Raw genomic sequence first — 22056 nt, 5'->3', positions numbered from 1 at the left:
TTACACCAAATCAATCTTATTTCATTCCTCGACAGAGTGACTAAATTAGTAGATAGTTAAATGCTGTAGACACAGTATACTTAGATTTCAGCAAGGCATTTGACAAAATAGACAACAACCTACTTCTTGGTAAACTAGAAAAATGGGTAGACAGCATCACCACCAGTTGGATTTGTAACTGGCTGACAAATGGTACTCAACGAGTAGACTTTAATGGTACTATATTTACATGGAGTGAAGTAAGCAGTGGAGTACTACAAGGTTCTGTCTTAGGCCCAGTATGCTCTTCAATATCTTCATAAATGACTTAGATGAGGGAATAGAAGGGGAACTCATCAAATTTGCAGATGACACTAAGCTGGCAAGAATAGCCAACACTGCAGATGACAAGTTCAGTATCCAAAAAGATATTGAACAATATGCCCTATCCAACAACATGAAATTTAATTTGGATAAATGCAAGGTTTTACGCCTAGGCAGAAAAAACCAAGGGAATAAGTATAGATTAGGCAAAACTTGGCACAAAAACAGTAACTGTGAGAAGGACCTTGAAGTCCTAGTGGATAATCACTTATGGTTTATGGTTTATTAAATTTGTATGCCGCCCTATTCCCCAGGGTGACTCAGGGCAGCTAACAAACTTATAGGGGAGGGGGTAATACAAAAAACAAACAAGACAAAACAATTACAAAAAACAGATTAAAACTCCTCAACAGCCACAACAATTTGAGTGGGGCTGGGAACTCATCAGCCCCAGGCCTGCCGGAACAGCCAGGTCTTAACGGCTTTGCGGAAAGCCTGAAGGTGGTGAGGGTCCGAATCTCCACAGGGAGATTGTTCCAGAGGGCCAGAGCAGCCACAGAGAAGGGGGTCAACAGTCGACACTGGTTAGCTGATGGAATCCGGAGGAGGCCTAATCTGTGGGATCTAATTGGTCGCAGGGAGGTAATTGGCAGGACGCGGTCTCTCAAGTACCCAGGTCCGATACCATGTAGGGCTTTAAAAGTAACGACTAGGGCAATTACAGGCTAGGTGGAAAATAGATCAAAAAATTGGTTTTATCCAAGTTGAGGATAATCTGTTTAAACAAATAAGAGATCAAAGCTTAATGCATATAAAGAGGATATATAATGTATTAATACAGATGGATTCGGAAACAGAATTAGTTAAAGATTGTATGATAAAATGGGCTCAAAATATTGAGGAACCAATAATGTTGGATACATGGGAAAGAATCTGGGTAAGAAATGTGAAATTTACACAAGCTCAAAATCTGAGAGAAAATTTTTACAAGATGTTCTATAGATGGCATTTAGATCCTAAAAAGTTGGCTTCTATGTATCCGAATGTACAGCCTAAATGTTGGAGGTGTGGTTCTCTCGATGCTACATATTATCATATATGGTGGACCTGCCAAAAGGTTAAGGCATTTTGGATAAAATATGGTGGGTCATGCAAAATGTTTTTAAAAGAAGGATAAAGTTTATTCCTCAGTTATTTTTACTAGGTATATGTACTGACTTTACAGTGGTAGAGACCAATTTGATTCTGCACCTGATAACTGCAGCAAGACTGTTGGTGGCGCAATATTGGAAGAAGGAAGACTTGCCTACAATCCAAGAATGGACATTGAAAGTAACAAACTTAGCCGAGATGGCTAAAATATTGGCATATCTCAAAGATCATTCAAATGAGATATATAAACGAGACTGGAAAAAATGGATTGACTATATACAAAATAAATACGGGACTAAGAAATTCCAGTTAGCCTATGCTTAAGATCAGAAATGATTTAAACTGTCAAAAGTCAGTTCAGTAAGAAGAAGCTAAGGTCAATCTAGAATGTCATTAATTTCTTTATTTCTTTTTTCTCAATAGATTTTAAACTGTGTTAGTTAAAAATCCATACCGTGTACGGGTTCTGGGAAGTCGGGGGGGGGAAGGAGGAGGGGGGTGGGGGGGTGGAGGGAGGGAGGGGCACATACAACAAAAAAAATATGTACTTCAATGTCTTAATGATTGACAAATGATGACATATTTGTGTGTTTTTTTTAAAGAAAAATAAAAAAGTTCTGTTTAAAAAAAAAAGTAACGACTAGCACTTTGAAACGTATCCGGAGTCTAATAGGCAGCCAGTGCAGCTCGCAGAGGATAGGTGTAATGTGGGTGTACCGAGGTGCACCCACAATCGCTCACGCGGCCGCATTCTGGACAAGCTGAAGTCTCTGAATGCTCTTCAAGGGCTGCCCCATGTAGAGCGCATTACAATAGTCCAGTCTTGAGGTCACAAGGGCGTGAGTGACTGTTCTGAGTGCCTCCCAGTTCAGGTAGGGACGCAACTGGTGCACCAGGCGGACCTGGGCAAATGTCCCCCTGGTCACAACTGACAAATGGTGTTCTAAGGTCAGCTGTGGGTCCAGGAGGACTCCCAAATTGCGAACCCTGTTTGATGGGCGTATAATTTCACCCCTCAGCCTGAGAGATGGAATACAAGGCCAATTATTGGGAGGGAAAAACACAAGCCACTCGGTCTTGTCGGGATTGAGTGCAAGCTGGTTCACACCCATCCAGACCCTAACAGCCTCCAGGCACTGACACATCACGTCAACCGCTTCACTGAGTTGGCACGGGGCGGACAGATACAGCTGTGTATCGTCTGCATATTGGTGGTATTTTATCCCGTGCTGCCGAATGATCTCACCCAGTGGCTTTATGTAGATGTTAAACAGGAGGGGGGACAGGACCGAACCCTGTGGCACCCCATACTTTAGGGGCCTAGGGGTCGACCTCTGCCCTCCAACCAACACTGACTGCGACTTGTCCGAGAGGTAGGAGGAGAACCATCGAAGAACGGTGCCTCCCACTCCCACCACCACCGTAGAAGGATACCATGGTCGATGGTATCGAAGGCCGCTGAGAGATCAAGGAGCACTAGGATGGAGGCATGATCCCCGTTCCTGGCTCTCCACAGATCATTGATCAGTGCGACCAAAGCAGTTTCCATACTGTAGCCAGGCCTGAATCCCGACTGAAAGGAGTCTAGATAATCGGTTTCATCCAAGGACCGCCAGAGGTGAGAGGCCATCACTTTCTCAACAACCTTCCCAACAAAGGGGAGGTTGGAGACTGGACGGTAGTTACTTAGAATGGCCGGATCCAAAGACAGCTTCTTCAAGAGGGGTCTCACCACCTTTAGGAGGGGCGGGAAGGACCCCTTCCAAAGAGAGGCGGTAACTATCATCTGGATCCAGCTCCGTGTCACCTCCCTGCTGCTCGCGACCAGCAAGGAGGGACACGGGTCCACTACACAAGTGGAGGTACTCACTGCTCCCATGGCCTTGTCCACTTCCTCAGGTGTGACAAGTTGAAAATCAATCCATAAATTCCGCTCAAGACCCTCCCCCGGTACCTCAGCTGGCTCTGAGCAATTTGAGTCCAGGTCTGTCCGAAGCCGAGCAACTTTATTTGCGAGAAATTGGACAAATTCCTCAGCTCTACCTTGTAGAGGGTTACCGCATCCCTCCCTTTCAAGGCAGCTGGGCGGGACTCAGTGGACGCAATCAGAGCGGCAAAATATGCGTTTTTTGAGGTCCGAATTGCCAGGAGATAGGCTCTGATGCAGGTTTTCAACAGTGCTCGGTCTGACTCGGACTTACTGGACCTCCAGTGGCGCTCTAGGCGTCTCTTTTGGCGTTTCATCTCCCGGAGTTCCTCAGTGAACCAAGGAGCCCTCCTGGATCCACTGCCTCGGAGAGGCCGTAAAGGCGCAATCCGATTTAGGGCCTCCGCTGCCGCTGAGTTCCAAGCAGCGACCAAGGCCTCCACCGGACTGTGGACGAGAGTATCAGGTATAACACCAAGCGCCGTCTGAAAGCCCGGAGGGTTCATAAGGCGCCTGGGGTGGAACCACCTAAACATGAGCCAAGAGTTTGTGACAGCAGCTAAAAAAGCTAATACAATCCTTGGTCGTACAGTACAAATAGAGGCATAGAATCAAAATCACATGAAGCATTAGTACTGCTTTATAAATCCTTAATAAGATTTTATCTAGAGTACTGCATCCAGTTTTAATCATCACATTACAAAAATGTCGAGACTTTGGAAAAAGTGCAAAGAGCAGCAATAAAAAATGATTAAGGGCCTGGAGACAAAAGCACATGAAGAACTGTTACAATAATTGGTTATGGCCAGTCTAAGGAAAGGGGACTAGGGGTGACATGATAGCAGTATTCCATGATTTGAGGGGCTACCGCAAAGAAGAGAACAACTTATTTTCCGAAGCACCAAAAGGACCAATACAAGAAACTATGGATGGAAACTAATCAAGGAGAGAAGCAACTAACAGTGCGGACAATTAACCAGTGGAACAACTTGCCTTCAGAAGATGTAGGTACTTCATCACTGGATGTTTTTAAGTGGAGACTGGACAGCCACATACCTAAAATGGTATAGGGTTTCCTGCTTAAGCCAGGGGTTGGACTAGAATACCTCCAAGGTCTTTGTTTAGTTCGTTTAGTGACTGTTCAAATTTACAACAGTTGAAAAAAGTGACATGACCTTTTTTCACAATTATTTTTCCAGACTCCCATGATGATGTGATCAAGCTTCAGGCACTTGGCAACTGGTTCTTATTTATGACTGTTACTGTATCCCAAGGTCATCTGACCCCTTTCTGTGACCTCCTGGAAAGTAAAGTCAATGGAGAAGCCAGATTCACTTAACAACTGGGTTACTAACTTATCAACTGCAGTGATTCACTTAATAACTGAGGCAAGAATGGTTGTAAAACGGGGCAAAATTCATTTAACAAATATTGCACTTAACAGTGAGAAATTTTGGGTTCAGTTGTGGTCATTAAGTCAAGGACTACCTATACTTATTTTCCTGATATAGTGCGAAACACAGTGGTAGACTAAAGTGTAAAGCTTAACAAATGTCTTAAAGTGTTTTTGTTAATATGCCTCTCAGACTTATAATGATAATGGAATGGGTAGAAATTTATACACTGTATTCTGATATAGTTTGGGGAAAACAGATAAAATTAAATGATTACTTCTATCAATAAATATATATATATATATATATTAGATTTTTACAACCCCTGGTAAGCCCCAATTATGGGAGTAAGCTAACTGCTTCCATCATCTGTCAATCGGCTCGTCACAAGAGTCCATCACGAAAGAAACCCAATATTTTTACTGTTGCCTTTGTCACCCTGGCTTCGCTGATAACGGATAAGAGCCTGTGGCCTAAAGGCTAAGAAGTCTGCCTAGTATGTAGTATAGCCCAGGTTCAAATCCCAGTAAGGGTATGGCTAGCTGATGAGAGCTAAATAGCTTGAAATAGATCTATACTAGTCTCCCTTTATTTATTTATCAGCACAAATAAACACACACACACACACACACATATATAACAAATTCTTTAAAAGATGATCAAGATAATAAACAACTTGAATATGTAAGTAAATCAAACATAATTATATAAAAGGAAGACAACAGTTTAACAATAGTTTTGATTAAGAGGCTTTATTAATTTGAAGTATAAAATTCATATTTAAAATAATCTCATGTTTAATTTATCATAAGCTTCTCATCAATAAGAAACTGAACAATTCTCACTTTTGATAACATTTATTTATCTTGATCCTTCGTGTCCTCATCAAACGTAATACTATAGTTGGTCATGTCAAGAAAGAGAGAATTATAGGTCAAAGCAGGCTTCCATAATGTTTTCTTAATCAGAAACTGAACATATAGTAAATAGATCTAGACATACCAATCCAATTAATAATGCATAATAGTTTTGTTTCTCGTAAGTACTATAAGTTCTGGAATGTAAATCAGAACATATTAAACTGGAAACAAAAAAATTAATACTATTATTTAGATATATTCTTATAATCAGTAAATACAGGATTACCAGATCAGTGCTGCAAAAATCTCAATAAATAATAGTAACTAAGGAGTTTTTCTGTATTTCTTTCCTGCCATCTAATGGTCATCACATTGTAATTTTGTAGTTTTGTGTGAAAGATCATAACAGAACCATGATAGATCAAAAAGTTTTTCTAAAATGTTCAGATGTCAATGAAATATAAATAACTTGTTGTTGGCAACTCTTTATTCTGAACAACAGTATATAGATTTCTTCCTACAGAGCTTTATAAGATGCAAAAGTTAGAGGAATATTTAAATAACTTGGAATATAAACACCAACTATTTTCACTTCCTTTCTTAAGCACTGACAGACAAGCTCACGTATTGCATAGTTGCCTCTTTCAATAACTGGGAGTTTCCTTGGGCTGTACAATTCTCTGGGTCTTTAAATGTCAGGTTTCAAGAGTTAAGTTGTGATTACTGTACATGTCTTAGCATAAAAATAGATGAAAAATAGAGGTTTTATGATTGAAGTATAAGCAAAACTAAAATGATGCACCAACATAATGAGTCAGAAGAAAAGTTTGGACAACCAGACCAATCTTTCTTAAATACTTAATTAGAAAGCTACACATTACTGAGCTAGTAATCAATCACACTGTGGTTAATAATAGACAAGCACATAATAAGCCAAGCTAAAGGCAGAAAAGAAGGCTAAGCTATGGAAATTCTATAATGTCTTTTCAGAGTGGAGTTCTGGTGTTCAGTCAGTGAAATTGACAATGATAGCCCTAAATGTTGCCCAGAGATTTTGGATTTCTTTCTTTCTGAACAATGTATTTATGAAAGGACATTTTCTAATTATGCTGGGAGCACATATTTATGCTTATAGAATGTGACATGTGTTTTATTCCCTAAATATACACCAAAGATTAAGGCATGAATCTCAATAATAGTTGTTTTTAATCTCTTTTGCAATCAAAACTATTGGAGAATGTTCAGCTATGATATGTTTTCCATGGTTCAGTGCTCTGCAGCTATTAGTTCTTCCATTTGTTGTAATCCCAACCCAAAAACCAGCCTGTGAATGTTGGAGGTTCAAAACCTTGTTTTACAATAACAACTGGAGTCCCTTTATCTCTTCCAGAAGGATCAGTCTCAATGTAGTTTTTGGCTGAAATACATGAAATATATGGGAAATAATATGACAATATATCACTGCAAAATAGTGTTCTATTTTTAGCTAATTTCCAAATCGCTTTATTTAATTTCTACATGATTCTTCCCCTTAAGAGAATCCTAGAGCCGAAGTGGAGTATGGGAAATCTGGTATAGAGCTATTCCAATAAAATCATTCATGTTTAAAAATAAGATTTTTTTTTTAAAAAAAGTTCATTAGATAAATAATCAGCAACATTAAAACAGAATGCTGAAGGAGTAATTGTTTTCCTTTACACATAAATCTTGAATTGTTTACAATAAATAGGACATTCTGAGGATTAGCCAAACATCTGAAAAGAGAGTCCCATAACTGGATACCATCACTGAGATGGTCCTGCAAACAGAGACAAACATACCAGAAGAACCACAAAGAACAACTCCCAGCTGATCTTAGAGCACAAGCTGGGTGGTATTAAATGAAATGATTTTTAATATATCTAAACCAAACTGCTGTTATTAGGTATTTTATGTTTTAAGAAAATTATCTATGATAAGCTGGTCCTTTTTATAATTTAAAAATTATCCAATTTTATGAATGTTAAATCACTGAAAGTTCTGACACAATAGTTTAAATTTTAACTTTAATTTTATATTTTCTATGCAAATAACACAATTTTAGTAATGTATTTTAATACTGAATAGAATGATGTGTAATTTAAAGAAGTGATGTGTGTGTGTGTGTATGTATATGTATGTATGTATATGTGTGTGTGTATATATATATGTATATGTATATGTATACGTATATGTATGCACATACGTACGTACGTACGTACGTATGTACGCATTGATATATGACTCACTGAAATAAATTGGGTTCATACTTCATATTGAATGATGATGGATGGATTCATATATGATACTGAGGCACAAACCATGAATTTAAAATTACAGTACTTTGATTTTATTTGCACAATACATTAAACCAAAACTAAGCAAAGTGCACAATACAATCTACTCTTTCTCCTATATTGCATTAACCATTCTTAACAAAAAAATATCCATGACTGGGTTGATGATAAGTTACTGTACCACCAAGGTGCTGCAGTGGCTGCAACAATTATTCATTCAACACCACTGTAACTTCAGTCACTGAATGAATAATTGTTAAATGAGAACTACATCTATGGTTAAGTGAAAACTATCTCTATTGTGTACCAGCATGTTCTATAAACATAGTTTAAAGGTCTCAATAGTTAAAAGAAATAGATTTGAACAAATGTCAAGATACTCAAAGCAACAGCCAAAGAAAAAACTTAAAATAATTCATTATAACTACAAAATGTAAGATGCTTTGCTACCATATTTTTGCAGTATATATTAGATAGGCATTTTAAAAAATAGAAATATGGATTTGCAAAATGGTCTAAATTTATCTAATGAACAACTGAAAGAAATATGTAAAAGAAGTGTGATAAAGGATGATTCTGGCTGTACATACAATTAATCGATAATATAAAGAGAACTTGCAGTTAAAGCCACCACACTTCAATGGTTTTAAAACACAAGCAACCCATCCTTACCTAAACTTTATCTTTCAATACCTGTTTTCTTATTATTGAAAAGCGGTTTCTATTAAACCTGTGCCGACCATATATTTTGAAGGCATCATCATCTCAGTATAGAATCAGTCTCTTGCAGAAGAAACCGGATTAACTGTGGGTTTTCAGGCTTGTATACAGATGCATATCAACACTGTGTTTAAAACACTGCAACCATTTGCAAAATACCCAGGATATCATATTTGGAATGCAAAACCTGAGCAACCTTTAGATGGCAGCAAGCAGGTAGAAAAAGTTATAGTGCTTTGCTACCATATTTTTGTAGTACATATTAGATAGGCATTTTAAAAAATAGAAATATGGATTTGCAAAATGGTCTAAATTTATCTAATGAACAACTGAAAAAAATATGTAAAAGAAGTATGATAAAGGATGATTCTGGCTGTACAAACAAATGTGCACCTGCTATTGTCACAAAAAATAATTGGTTTATCTTACTCATAATAACATACTGTCCTCTAGGAATAAGGGATGTACTTGAAAAATGATGTCTTATTGAAAACCTTTCTCCTATTTAATACTCTTCTGAATTATTTGCTTTAAATTGTTACGTTGACAGAGAAGTATAGATGCATATCTGAAGGGAAACACTGAATTAAAATATGAGCATACTGCAAATCAATCAACTATTTAGTTTCTTTTCTTACCAGATTTAACTGATTCAGCACGTTCGGTTTCATTAGCATCGTTGCCAATCCAGACAAATACCTTGGAATAATAAGGGAGGGAAAACCCATATATCAGCTTTTGAACTTTAGTTTGGGAATCATTCTACAGATGAAGTTAGGAAATTTGTGTCCAGTTTAAACCATTATTTTTTCTCATTTACTAAAACACTACTTAACTTACTACCAATTGGGACTGGAATTGCGATTGCTAAGTGAGATGGTCTTCAACTGAGTCATGACTGACTTTACATAATCATTAAGTGAATCATCATAGTTGCTAAGTAAATCACAGTCATTAAACAAATTTGATTTTCCCATTTACTTTGCTCATCAGAAGCCCATATAAAGTTTTCAAACGATCACATGACTCTGGGATGTGGCAACCATCATAAATATTTGCCAGTTGTAAAGCATCCAATTTTTGATCATGTGCCCATGGGGAAACTGATGGTTATAAGTGTGACAGCCAGTTATGTCATTTTTTTTCAGTGATGACATAATTTTGAATGTTCGCTAAATAAGTAATTATAAGTTAAGGATTACTAACATCAAATGCATTTCCATGTTTTATTTTAGTACCAAATTGTATATGTATCTTCTTGCATGAAGCATTGTCTGAGTGTTTATTTTACTATGCAAACATACTCTTCCTCCTTACATTTGAAAACCAGGTATTGTTTCATAGCTCATAGTATAGACATATTCATTCAAGTCTTTCACTTTCCAGGCAATACTTCTCAAGTTTTTCACTTTTCAGGCAATACTTCTCCATTCTAAAAGAGTTCCCTAATTTACTTGATTAATACCCTACCATTTAATAGGATTCTACTGGATAGCTTCCAAAAAGTTAAAAATTATAATAAAACATGAGCATACAAACCTACAATACATAAAGCCATAATAAAACAATTAATATTAAAACAAATTAATATTAAAACACTGAAGATTAAATTCTTGCATAACTCATTTAAAGATGCCAGCCAGCATCTTAAATAAGGATTAGCCATTGACTAAACATAATGGAATTTGTAATATCAAAAAAATTCCCCTCTCCCCAATTTTATTTTAGTATCTAGTACAAGTTTGTTTTTTAAAAAAATCTTCCATCTTGCATTTTTTCCTCAATCTCATTGTCCATTGACATTGACATTTACATATACATACATACATACATACATACATACATACATACATACATGGGAAGCAGTATACTCCCTCCCATATTTGGGCATACCAGGTGCTTTGACATAACACTTACCATATTTTTTGGAGTATAAGATGCACCAAGATTTTGAAGAGACAATTTTTTTAAAAAAAGTTTTTGTATTCAGAAAACCTCCCAAAAACGGCCCGTTTCCACCCTCAAAAAGACATGAATAGTCTTTAGGGGGCTTGCAGAGTGCTCCTGGGGATGCCCCCCAAATGAGCAAAACGGCCATTTTTTTTTTTTTTGCAAAAACTGGCCCGTTTTTCATAAAAGAAAATTGCATGCATAGCCTTTAGGAGGCTTATAGAGTACTCCTGGGGGCTGGGAGGGCAAATTTGAGGAAAAAACCATCACGTTGTTCACTCATTTCTGCCTTCCCCAGCCTCCAGGAACTCTCTGAAAGCCTTCTACAGGCTCTGCACGGCCATTTTGCAAAGGGGGCAGGGTTTCAAGAGGCAAAAAATGCTGTATTCAGTGTATTAGATGCACCCAGATTTTCAGCCTCTCTTTTGAGGGGAAAGGTGCGTTTTATACTCTGGAAAATATGGTAATCATTTCCTTGGCTCAGCTGATAAGGGAAGAGAGCCTGTGGCTTAGAGGTTAATATATCTGCCTAATATGTAAAAACAGCCCAGGTTCGAATCCCAGTAAGGGTATGGCTAGCTGATGAGAGCTAAATAGCTTGATTATATCTTAATCTCATTTATTTAAATAATTCACTTTTAAGTAGTTGTGGTTAGGAATGAGCTTAGACTCAAATGGGTATAGGCATGTGAATATTACTTTTCACTCTTTTTTTAAAAAACAAACACTGTCATCTAAGAACATAAAATAAGCATTGTAAAAATTGTTTCTAACCTTACCCGTTTTCTTTCCTCCTTTTCTATTTGCTGGATACAGAATTCAAAATTTAATTGCCTATCTTTATTTTAAATGACACATATCTTTGTATCATGTACATATTGTACATTTAGCTCTATACTGTAGCTTCTGTCATACAGAAATCCTCTAGTAAAATAAATTATTTTACCTGATCCCAAGTATCTAACAACATGACATCATCCTCAGCCAAATCTTCCTGAGTGAATTCTCCAGGGACTTCTTCAATCTTTAGGAAATAATATTTTACTGAATCATACATTTCTCTTATTAAAAACACCCATGATAAACTAAAAGATCTCCTTATTAATTAGATAAGTTAACATCACAATCATATATTTTAAGATTGGCAGATGTATAACAAGGAGAAAAAAGGGGAAAGTAGATAAGACTGCAAAAGCTGAAAAAAATAGCAACTATAAGGAGGCGGTTGTAACCAAATGACATTAGCAATTCAGGTCAAGTAAGGGAAGAAAGTTGTCAAAAGCTAAGTATAATACTAAACAAACAATAGTTCATTTACCCTGCATGAAGATAGGAGCTTATAGATAGTTAGTTAAAAGCAGTACACCAAAATGGCTTAGACAACAAGATTTCCGTAGAAATCTTAGCCAATACACCAGCATATATAATTTCAGATGCATATGTGAAGAAACCCAACAATATGGCACACCTTTTCTTGGGCAGTCTAAACAGAGGACAATACATTGAACAAAAATATTCCACTGGCATTATAATTACAGGCTACAATGAACATGTTTACTGCAGAACTACCTTCATAAAAGATCTTAATACAGAATAAATATCAATAAATCTAAAACATTAATTGGGCACCAGTTTACCATACTTAAAAAAAAAGATTAATTAGCAAATGTTCATGACAAAAACTTTTAATACAGAACAGTATGTTTTTGTAAATGAGAGCAGATGTGTGTGGGAATTTGTGTTGTACCTGTTACTTGACTCATGATTATAGTATTCTCATTTGATTAGCTGCAATATAAATCTACCAAATGCAGAAACTGCTAAGATGTCCTCTTGCCCCATTTATATCATTAAGAGAATATGCTCACTAAATGTTTCAAATCTTATCATCCTACTTTAAACAAAGTTCAAAATTAGTGATTTCAAGAGTGTAGAACTGAAATGTAGGCTTGAAATTTCATTAGAAAATCAGAAATATTAACCCTTTATTTTGATAAATTGTGTATGTACAGTAATGCTATGTAAAGGGTAAACATGTTTCACTTGTTTTAAATTTTGTTCTGATCATCCTGGCCAAAGGAAAATATTCTACACTTTAAAATCATCTGCATTTAGCTCGTTAAATTACTTTCCTTTATTTTTATTTTTCTAGATCAGATGACAGAATTCTTAAAGAATGCAATTGTTTTACTATATTTCTAAAGTTCAGTTTTATATAACTCATATTTAGCATGTTGCATACTAAATTCTGAAAGTTTTGAAGCCGTATTACTTTGACCACATTTAAATCAATGAACCGTATAGTAGCATAGGGAATGAAGTTTAAACGTCAACAAGAAGAAAACAATTGAAAATTAATGTATAGTGTCCCAATATTACTCCATCAATCTCAAAGCGGCAACATCGGTGGGAAAGGGATCAAAATAGGCAAAATGACAATACAGCATTGCGAATGAAATCCTGGTTTTTTGAACATGTATGCAACACTGATGTACATAGAAAAGGAACAAGGTTGTTTCCACCATCATTCTGTCTGAGGTACCCTCCTCCCTTCCTCAAGTGTCTGATGCTGTTATAACTAAAGTGACCAGATTTGAAAATTGGTAAAGTGGGACACCATTGATGGGGGGGGGGGTGTAGAGAAATTGAAGGGCTGCCCAACACGTACCCAGCGTTCCCAGGGTCTTCTTCTTGCCTGGCCTCATCTTCACCCTCTGGCCGCCCGAAGCCTTCCAGCCTGAGCACTAGCCTCGCCGCCTGATGGAGGCTGCCCTGCTGTTGGCGCTGCTGCGCCTCTGCTCCACCGCTGAAGATGCCATCACCGCAGTGCAGCCAGTGGTGGGCAGAAAGGCTTCGGGCAGATCCTGGGTGGCGATGCCACCGCCATCCCCTCGCCGGCTCTTCCCGCCTGGACGCCCTCTGCCCAAAGCCTTCCAGCCCGCCCGGGGCAAGTTGGCTACGATGCAGCCGGTGGTGGGAAGGAAGGCTTCGGGTGGCTCCTGGGCAGCGATGCCATCACCATCTGCTCACCGGCTCTTCCCACCCGGACGCCTGAAGCCTTCCAGCCCGCCCAGGGCGAGTCGGCTGCGGTGCAGCCGGTGGTGGGCAGGAAGGCTTCGGGCGGCTCCTCGGTGGCGATGTGACCGCCATATGCTGGCTGGCTCTTCCTGCCCAGACACCCGCTGCCCGAAGCCTTCCAGCCCGCCCGGGGCAAGTCTGCCACGGTGCAGCCAGTGGTGGGCAGGAAGGCTTCGGGTTGCTCCTGGGCGGCGGGTGTCCAGGCGGGAAGAGCCGGCGGGGGTGGCAATGGCATCTTCGTGGCAGAGCAGAGGCGCAGCAGCACCAACAGCAGGGCAGCCTCCATTGGGCAGAGAGGCAAGCTGCATACACGAGGCTGCTCGGCCAGCCCGCCTCGCGACTCCTGTTAGTGCTTGGCAGCACTCCCGCTGTGCAGCCTCCAGCTCCGTAGGCCACCCTCCCAGCACACAGCCACTATCATCCTGCAATTCCTTGGCTGCAGCAGTGGCAGCGGCAGTGGCAGCGGCAGCTGCGAGACCTCCTCCTCCTCAGCCACTGCCATCTTAGCTCCCCCTCCCTCCGAGCCCCCTCCCTCCAGCTTCCCTCAGGCCCCGCCCTGCTCTTCCCTCGTCCTTGCACAGCGGGTCCTGGCAGCACTGCCGATACCCTTTCGTCCACTCACCCATGAAAATTGTGACTTTTTAAAAACGTTGTGGGATGCGGGACAAATTGTGAAAAATTATGACTGTCCTGCCAAAAGCGGGACGTCTGGTCACCTTAGTTATGAAAAGATCTAATATCTGAATCTTTATAAAATATTCCTTTATATTTTATGCTCCTGCAAAAAATATATATATTTACTTAAAACATATTCAAATAATAGTATTATGCCCAAGAAATAAACAATCATAGTAAATTGAAAAAAAAAACCTGTCTTAAACTTACTATAAACCTGCCAGTTTTATTAGAACAACCATATAGACGAGGCGGATGGTCTTCTGATTCAGATTGCAAATGGGGTGATGATTGGTATTGTTTTTTTCCACCAAGCGCAGTCCAAAATTCCTCTAAAAAGTAACCACACAAAAATTACCATGCAAACATTAAAGACTCACTTCCTGATTACCATGTCATGCCGAGATTTGTTTTATTTTATTTTTGCACACTCACGGGGTTCATGACCTTCTTCAATTCTTGAAGTTTGACATTTTAGGATACCAGCTATATACTTAGCACCTTTTTCTTCTTCTTTGCTTGCTCCTTTACCAATCCAGATATACCCAGAGTTAGTTGGCAGTTTCAAAACAAAAACATCATTGGAATTTAATGAAATTGCATCAACAACAACCTGAGATAAAGAAAAGACAGATTCATTTTTTTTCTGTTTGCCCCCATTTCTGAACTTTATATTGTAAGCAAAATTTATTTTTTAAGCATCATATGCTTGAGCTAAGGAAGTAAGTCATTGAAATCAAATATTATGTAATTGAGACACAAATTGTAATTTATAATCTTAAGAATAACTAGAAGTTTCCATTACAAACACATAAACACACATGCACATATTCAGCACACAGGCACTCAAAATAATAATAAAAATAGGAACAGAAAATATATAATAACAAGCAAATCAGAAGTGCAGCCAGTATTTCATGTACTTTAAATATATCAATATTCTAGTGAAGGAATCTTTTTTGGCGTGTGGGAGAGAAGATGGGATTTAATTTGTACTTAATCAGACTTGTTCTTAGTTTATTGGATTGCAATTTGGAGACAAGTTGGTTTATGGTATTGTAGCTCTTAAGCAAAGAATTATATTTTCTCAGTTGTACATTTACCTCAATTGTTTTATTCAGTTTCTTATTTTGATTATCTGAGGTTTATTTTGCTCCAGTTTTGTACCCATTTGCAATTTTTAATGGATGGATTAGTCTATGGATTTTTAAAAACCTTTTTCCCCAAAAAAGAAATTTTATTTCTTTTGCAAAATTATCTTTTCTAATACAATTTTATGCATTATTTCTATTGGCTGAAATATCCCAAAATATATACGGAAATTTGCTCATTGAATGCAAATTAGCTTAAGCTGCAAACCGGCTAGATTTCATTAGAATAATTTATAACAGGAGAAGCATAAATACAAAAAGCATAATGTTCAAGTCTGAGATAGATCTGTAAGAAAATTATTGGACTAACTAGCTTTTATAACTAATTATATTTAGTTATAACGAGAACAAAATTCTGAATGGGACTTTGTTACCTCTACAATCCGGGTGATGGATCCAAAGTTTCTGCGAATTTGGAACAAGCGAGTTGCAGCAGGGGGCATTTGGCCTGTAGCCTTGGAGGTCCCATCCTTATAAATAATGAGTGGCTTATCTTTGAACAAACTCAACAAGTGTGGAGGTTCCTTGCCTTGGCTCACTCTAATCTGCAAAGTATTTTAATATAAAATACAGGATATTTTACAAGTCTTATATGAGAAAGTCTACTGCCCAGTTCTAGCCTCAACAATAGAACTCTATTGTATCTTGGCAGGAATCGTTTATTGAATAATGTAAGCTTTAAAACAAGATATAAAAATGTAAGCTTTATAATAAGATTATAACAAGCATGCAGTACTATAACTTTAAAGCATATAACTTTAAGTCTGTTCTCTCTCCCACCATAGCAACAGTATGACATGCTTGCAGCAATTTAAAAATTCCCTTAAGTAAAATGGAGTGAGTGTATCTCTGTGTGATTCAGGAAGATTTTCATGTAAATTCAGAAAAAAGCAGGGGTGTTTACCACACATAGGAAAACCCTATATCTATTTCAAGGAACTTCTTTAACACCTCCTCAACACTGTCTGTTCTTCAAACATTCCAAAAATAATCTAAATTACATTGTGCTAAATTGCTTTGCCAAAAACCTGAGGCATATTTTGGATCATTAGCAATATATATGAAGAGCAATGTACATTTTCAATCCATATTATTAACAGATGTGGCTAAAAAATTAGCACAATAACAAAGAACTTTGGAAAACTGATTTCTAGGTTTTACTAAAAATATTTTCCTGAAACTATCTTTATCTAGCAGGAGCATTTAATAAAGAATTTTTTCCAACTCTATTACTTTGAACTGTTAATTCTTTCTATGGTCATATATATCCATCCCATCAAGCCAAAAGAAAGTCCAGAATAGTTAGGATCTCCTGTCAGGGGCAGGGGGCTGGACGAGACTTGGGTTGGAGGTCCCTCCAACCCAATTATTTCATATTCTATTCTATTCTATTCTTATCTATCTACCTATTCTTAAAAATATTTGCACTATTCTTCCCCCTCCCCCTTCAGAACTGTTTTTATGCCCCAAAAATGAATAATCTAGTATCTAGAATAGATAAACAAAAAGGCAGGAAGCAGTCTTTCTCAACTACAGGACTCTGTTCCTGGATGGATGTTTTCCAAAATATTACTCCTCTTTCAGGCCATTTGTGTACAGTATTTTTATATATTTGTTTGAATTCTTTAAAGTAACTTGATTGGGTTATAGTGCAGTTTCAAAAGGACAATGTGAAGTTGTCTAATTGTACCTTAAAGTGAATCAGTTGTGAGTGGAAGAAAAGAATGATAGGTAGAGACAACAGGAGAAAAATCTGCATTACAGGTTAGGGAAGGAGTGATTTTTTGTAGACACCATATTTTTATAGGCACTGAAGACTATCAAAGCTTCCCTCAACAATCTACATTGGGTGCCAGTTTCCTGTAAGTGTTGCAAACTTTCAAGCAACATAACCCCTTGGCCATACACAATAAGTATTATGGATTACTAGGAATTTGATAAATATACTAATTCCTAGTTTCTCACCAGTATTCCAAAAGTAAGAGTTGTTCAAGTAGATGGCATATCTCCTCAAAGAGCTTGCCCTGAACTTGGTGGTAGGAGAGGAGATGACGGAATTGAAAAGTGAGCACATATGAGGTTGAATGTTTCCCTACTTGCTACAAATGTCATTTCATCTTGCATAGTAACCTTAGTCTCTATCAATCTTAAGATTTGAGATTTCTACAATTTTATTCACACTTCTAGTGTGAAGTTTGCTTCTATTTTGTTGGTCCTTATATGGTTTAGAATTACTATAGACTCATCCTCCCAACTTGCATTTTGCAAGACAAAAACATTCTTATCCATCATAGTTTTGGTCCAAACTGACTGGTAGACACATTTATAATTACTTGATAATTATAATTATTAATATTGTGTTTTTCTGGTTTTTAATTGTTATTATCTGGCCTTGTTTTAACTGGTTACATTGTTGTACGTAATCAAGAGTCTGACCATGGAGACACTTAATAAATAGTCAGGAGGGTAGCTATGATCTTATGGACATTCCTAGAAAAAGAGCATAATACTATTTAGAATTTAACATTTGGAGAGCTTTATATTTGTTGTAAAAATAGGCAGCAGTGCCATCTGGTGGCTGATAACCTAACTGCAGTCTAGATTATCTAGTAAGGATTTTGAAAAATCTGTTTCTTTTCAAAATCTAATTAGAACATAAAATATAGCACTGGAGGTCTTCTAGTCCAATCCGCTGCTTGAGCAAGAGACTCTGTACCATTTCAGACAAGTGTCTGTCCAGTCAATTCTTAAAAGCCCTCACAAATGGGGCATCCATAACTTCCACTGGTTAATTGTTCTTACTGTTAGGAAATTTCTCTTTGGTTCTATGTTGCTTCTTTCCTTGATTAGTTTCTATTCATTGCTTTTTGTCTTGCCTTCTGGTGCTTTGGAAAATAGATTGACTCCCTCATTTTTCTGGTAGGTCCTCAAATATTGGAATACTGCTATTATGTCTCCCCTAGTTCTTCTTTTCACTAGACCAGCTATGCCCAATTCCTATAAATGTTCTTCATAGGTTTAGCCTCCAGACCCATAATTATATCTGTAAGTGTAACAAAAAGTAAGGAGATGTTTTTGTTCTCTGTAAAGAACAAGCAGCATTAAAAATAGCTAAAATACCCATAAAGACCAAAAATGAATTAATGTTCTTTACTAAAACTGAGAAGAAAAATATGAATATATTTGGTATGCAATTTAAAAGTGGTTTAAATTACATACCAAACACTGTTGCTTTATTTGTTATTTCTCTCATGTTTCCTCAAGTTTGCACCATCAAGATTTTTATATTTCCCAATAGAGTTCTAACCTGGACAGCGTGTCCGTCAAGTGCTCGATCAAGTTGGACAGTTAAGAATGCTGAATGAGTAAGCTCATCTAGAGTTGCATGAGCTCCTTGCCTGTGGATGGAAGAAGTACAATTAAATCTTATTTTATATCAATCTCCCCAAGATTACACAAAGCATAACTTTTTTTTTTGAGTCAAGAAGCATAAAGTAGTGAGGTTAGAACACATTTGGGAAAAAAATGAAACCATAGAAATACAAAACTTATATATGTAATCTTATTCCAAAAGCTACTTAAAATGATGGACAATTTAGAAGATTAGGATCAAGGCAGACACTAATACGTTTAAAGTAACAAGGAATTCTGTTCTATAGTAATAGAAGGGACACAAAGGAATCCTACGTTTGTCATAAAATGGGCATTAGTTTCTTACCTGGTATGCCCCTTCTCTGGGCAGGTGGAGACAGCAGCTATGCATGGGTTAACTCTGTCAGTATCCAATAGTACTGAGTCTACCAAACATGATGTCATAGCCTCTGAGGTGTGTCCTCCCACTTTTTAGACTCAGTCGATTTTGGACTGGCTGTGCTAACTGCTCTCTCTTCCAGACTTTTTGGAACTCATTGCATTACAAATGTATTATACTTCACAGTTTGAGTGATACAGGACCAAAAGTCAAAGGACTGAGGTTATATATCTTTTATCTAAAACAAAGTTGGTCTTTATGGTAAATGGAGCTATTTTGATAGTAAAACTAAAGAATTTTCTCTCACTCTGGTTTTCAGCTGCTTGCCTTTCTTGCATAAACCAAGCTGGAATTTAAGCCAATTTAAGAAATACCTTTTCAAATTTCAACCTTTTCTTCCACTTTGGCCACCGTGATAGCCAGATCTTTTATCTAGGCCATGAGTAATACAGCCACAATTGTTACATTTCCTGGTTCTTTTCCACTTTCACCCATATAAGAAAAGCAAAGGTCAATTCCTTTCCCTTTTGTGAGCATGGTGGGGTAAAAACAGTTTTGCATTATTCCTCTCAAAGAATAGAAACTGGAGTGAACTCTTGTCAATTTACCTCAGTTAAAACAAAAGCAAAGGAATAGACAGCAGTCCCCCAAAACAAAAGGTCAATCTTTCCTGGTAGGCAAGTGTGGGAGAACCTCTACCTTTACCTTACCTAGTCCAATACAAAATGGCTGCCTAAAACAAAAGTAGAGACTGGGTAGTGCGTCATATGAATAAATCAGAATGAAGATATTTATTTTAAAATATGGAATAAGGAGTCAGGAACCACTTTTGAGGCAGCTCAGAAAACTCAGGTGAAAGTCCCTTTCTGAACAAGCTGAAAACTGGCAGAGGGTGATGCCATCCATTCTAGCTACTCCAAAATAATAGGTCCATCCTTGTCCTAAGACAAGCTGAAGCACAGAACTATGCTTAGTATGAGTCTCTATGCCTGAAGTTTCAGACAGACTATTCAAATCATATTAACACAATAATAGCACATTAACTAAACATACCATGTGTAGATAATCTTGCCCTTAGGGTAGGTGTACAATACGATGTAGCAGTCACCACCATAAAACTGCCCATAGCTACCAGGTTCTATAGGGATTCTGCCATTACTCTCAACTCGCCAAATCTAAGAAAAATAAGGTATGAAAGGCAAACTACTGTACATAGCTTTTGCAGATCCTCAAACAGAATTTTTGATACACTATCATTTCCAGATGGATAATCTGTCTGAAATCTTTTATAGCATAAATAAATCCTGGGGCATATTAAGGAATAAGTTTACTTTTTTTCCTATTTAGAAACATTCAAGACACACTTATAATTTAATATTAAGTGTGAAAATAATAACTTTTACTTAATTCAGATTTGGTACCTCAGACATCTGTGACTCAGAGAAAAGGAAAACATTAGTATCCTGCAACCCTTAAATGGTCTTTTATTTGTGGTTTAAACAGAGATCTCTGTCTTTAGGAACACTATTGAAGAAATCATACATGTTGTGTTTTGTTAAAAAAATCACACAGTATAATAATTCTCATCTTCCTGTGCAATATAAATTAGAAGGGAAGAAATTATAACAGATTTTTTTAAAAAATCTGCAAGGGATTCTGCAACTGAGGAAACAAACAACGAAACTTCAAAGTTTTGTTTTAATCCACAGAATATAAGCATATCTCACTTCCCTTAATTAATTATAGATACAGGAAGCAATCATCACTGGGAATAATGCATGCAGGAATTAGGGGTGGGGGTGTTTTTTTTGTCTCTTCCTTACTTGTAGTTCAAATAAAAATCACTCTCTCCCTGATATTTTTCCCTAAGGAGGGCGGGTTTTCCCTTTAATACCAAGAAAGGCCTTTCTGAAGCCTGGGTAGGGATGCAGAAGTGAAAGAACAATCAATTACCCTTCCCCTGACCTGAGGACCAGATGTAAAGTTTGCTGCAGCTGTTAATAGTTAAAGTATTGTGCAAAGATATGTCCATGTATCTCGCAGTAAAGTTTTATATTTATGAGCCAAAATACCTCAATTACAAGTGCACTGTGATAATAAAAATATTACAAAAATACTATCATAAAGCAAAACAATTAAATATTGGAAGTGGGCAGCAATATAAGGTCAATATGCATAAATACCTCCACTTTCCCAGAGCCATCATCTATCATGTTGTGCTGGGCTGCCATCTGGGGGGATTCATGTAACTTGCTAGCATCAAATTCAACTGATGCAATTTTTGCCACTCTCTCCATGACATGCACTTTTCCAAAGCCATTGCTTTGATCTTTGTCTTTCCAGTCTTTAAAGAACTGTTTGAAGATGGGTGTCTCACCTCCTTCTGGAAGAATCTGAATCTATAGGTCAAATCACAGAATATATATATAAATATATATAATTGAAATACATATAATTACCAGTACTATATTTGTCCTATATCAGTGATGGTTAACCCCTTTCGGCACCAAGTGCCGAAACTGGACCATGCGTGCCCTGGAGCACCAGTTCTTGGAAAAGAGCAGCTGGCTGGTGCACATATGCGCAGAATCCAGCTGCACTTCTGGGTTCCATTGCACGCATGCGGCCCAGACATCTGGTCTTCACATGAAGCGCACCAGAGCCCAGAAGAGAGTGTGCCATAACCTGGAAGAGCAGCTGCCAACAGTGTGCATACCCACAGAAAAGGCTCTGCATGTCACCTCTGGCACACATGCCATAGGTTCGCCATCACCATCCTA

The 22056-nt window shown here is 37.6% G+C and overlaps 1 protein-coding gene across 1 annotated transcript in view; it reads right to left on the bottom strand.

The window, feature by feature from the left end:
- Nucleotides 1-5530: 5530 nt before the first annotated feature.
- Nucleotides 5531-22056, bottom strand: part of SCIN (scinderin) — a 51269-nt gene continuing 34743 nt past the window's right edge. Inside the window, exons 8-16 of the mRNA XM_032238147.1 lie at nt 21460-21675; nt 20330-20451; nt 18833-18923; nt 15900-16070; nt 14810-14987; nt 14585-14706; nt 11568-11645; nt 9310-9370; nt 5531-7053 (exon numbers count right to left, since the gene is read on the bottom strand). Of these exons, the coding sequence (XP_032094038.1) occupies nt 6920-7053; nt 9310-9370; nt 11568-11645; nt 14585-14706; nt 14810-14987; nt 15900-16070; nt 18833-18923; nt 20330-20451; nt 21460-21675 (1173 nt within the window). The 3' untranslated portion in view covers nt 5531-6919. The remainder of the gene's footprint in view (nt 7054-9309; nt 9371-11567; nt 11646-14584; nt 14707-14809; nt 14988-15899; nt 16071-18832; nt 18924-20329; nt 20452-21459; nt 21676-22056) is intronic.

The sequence above is a fragment of the Thamnophis elegans genome, chromosome Z, assembly GCF_009769535.1.
Source record: "Thamnophis elegans isolate rThaEle1 chromosome Z, rThaEle1.pri, whole genome shotgun sequence".
NCBI lineage: Eukaryota > Metazoa > Chordata > Lepidosauria > Squamata > Colubridae > Thamnophis > Thamnophis elegans.
Note: the sequence above shows the minus strand (reverse complement) of the source record. Positions and strands in the feature narration are given on the sequence as shown.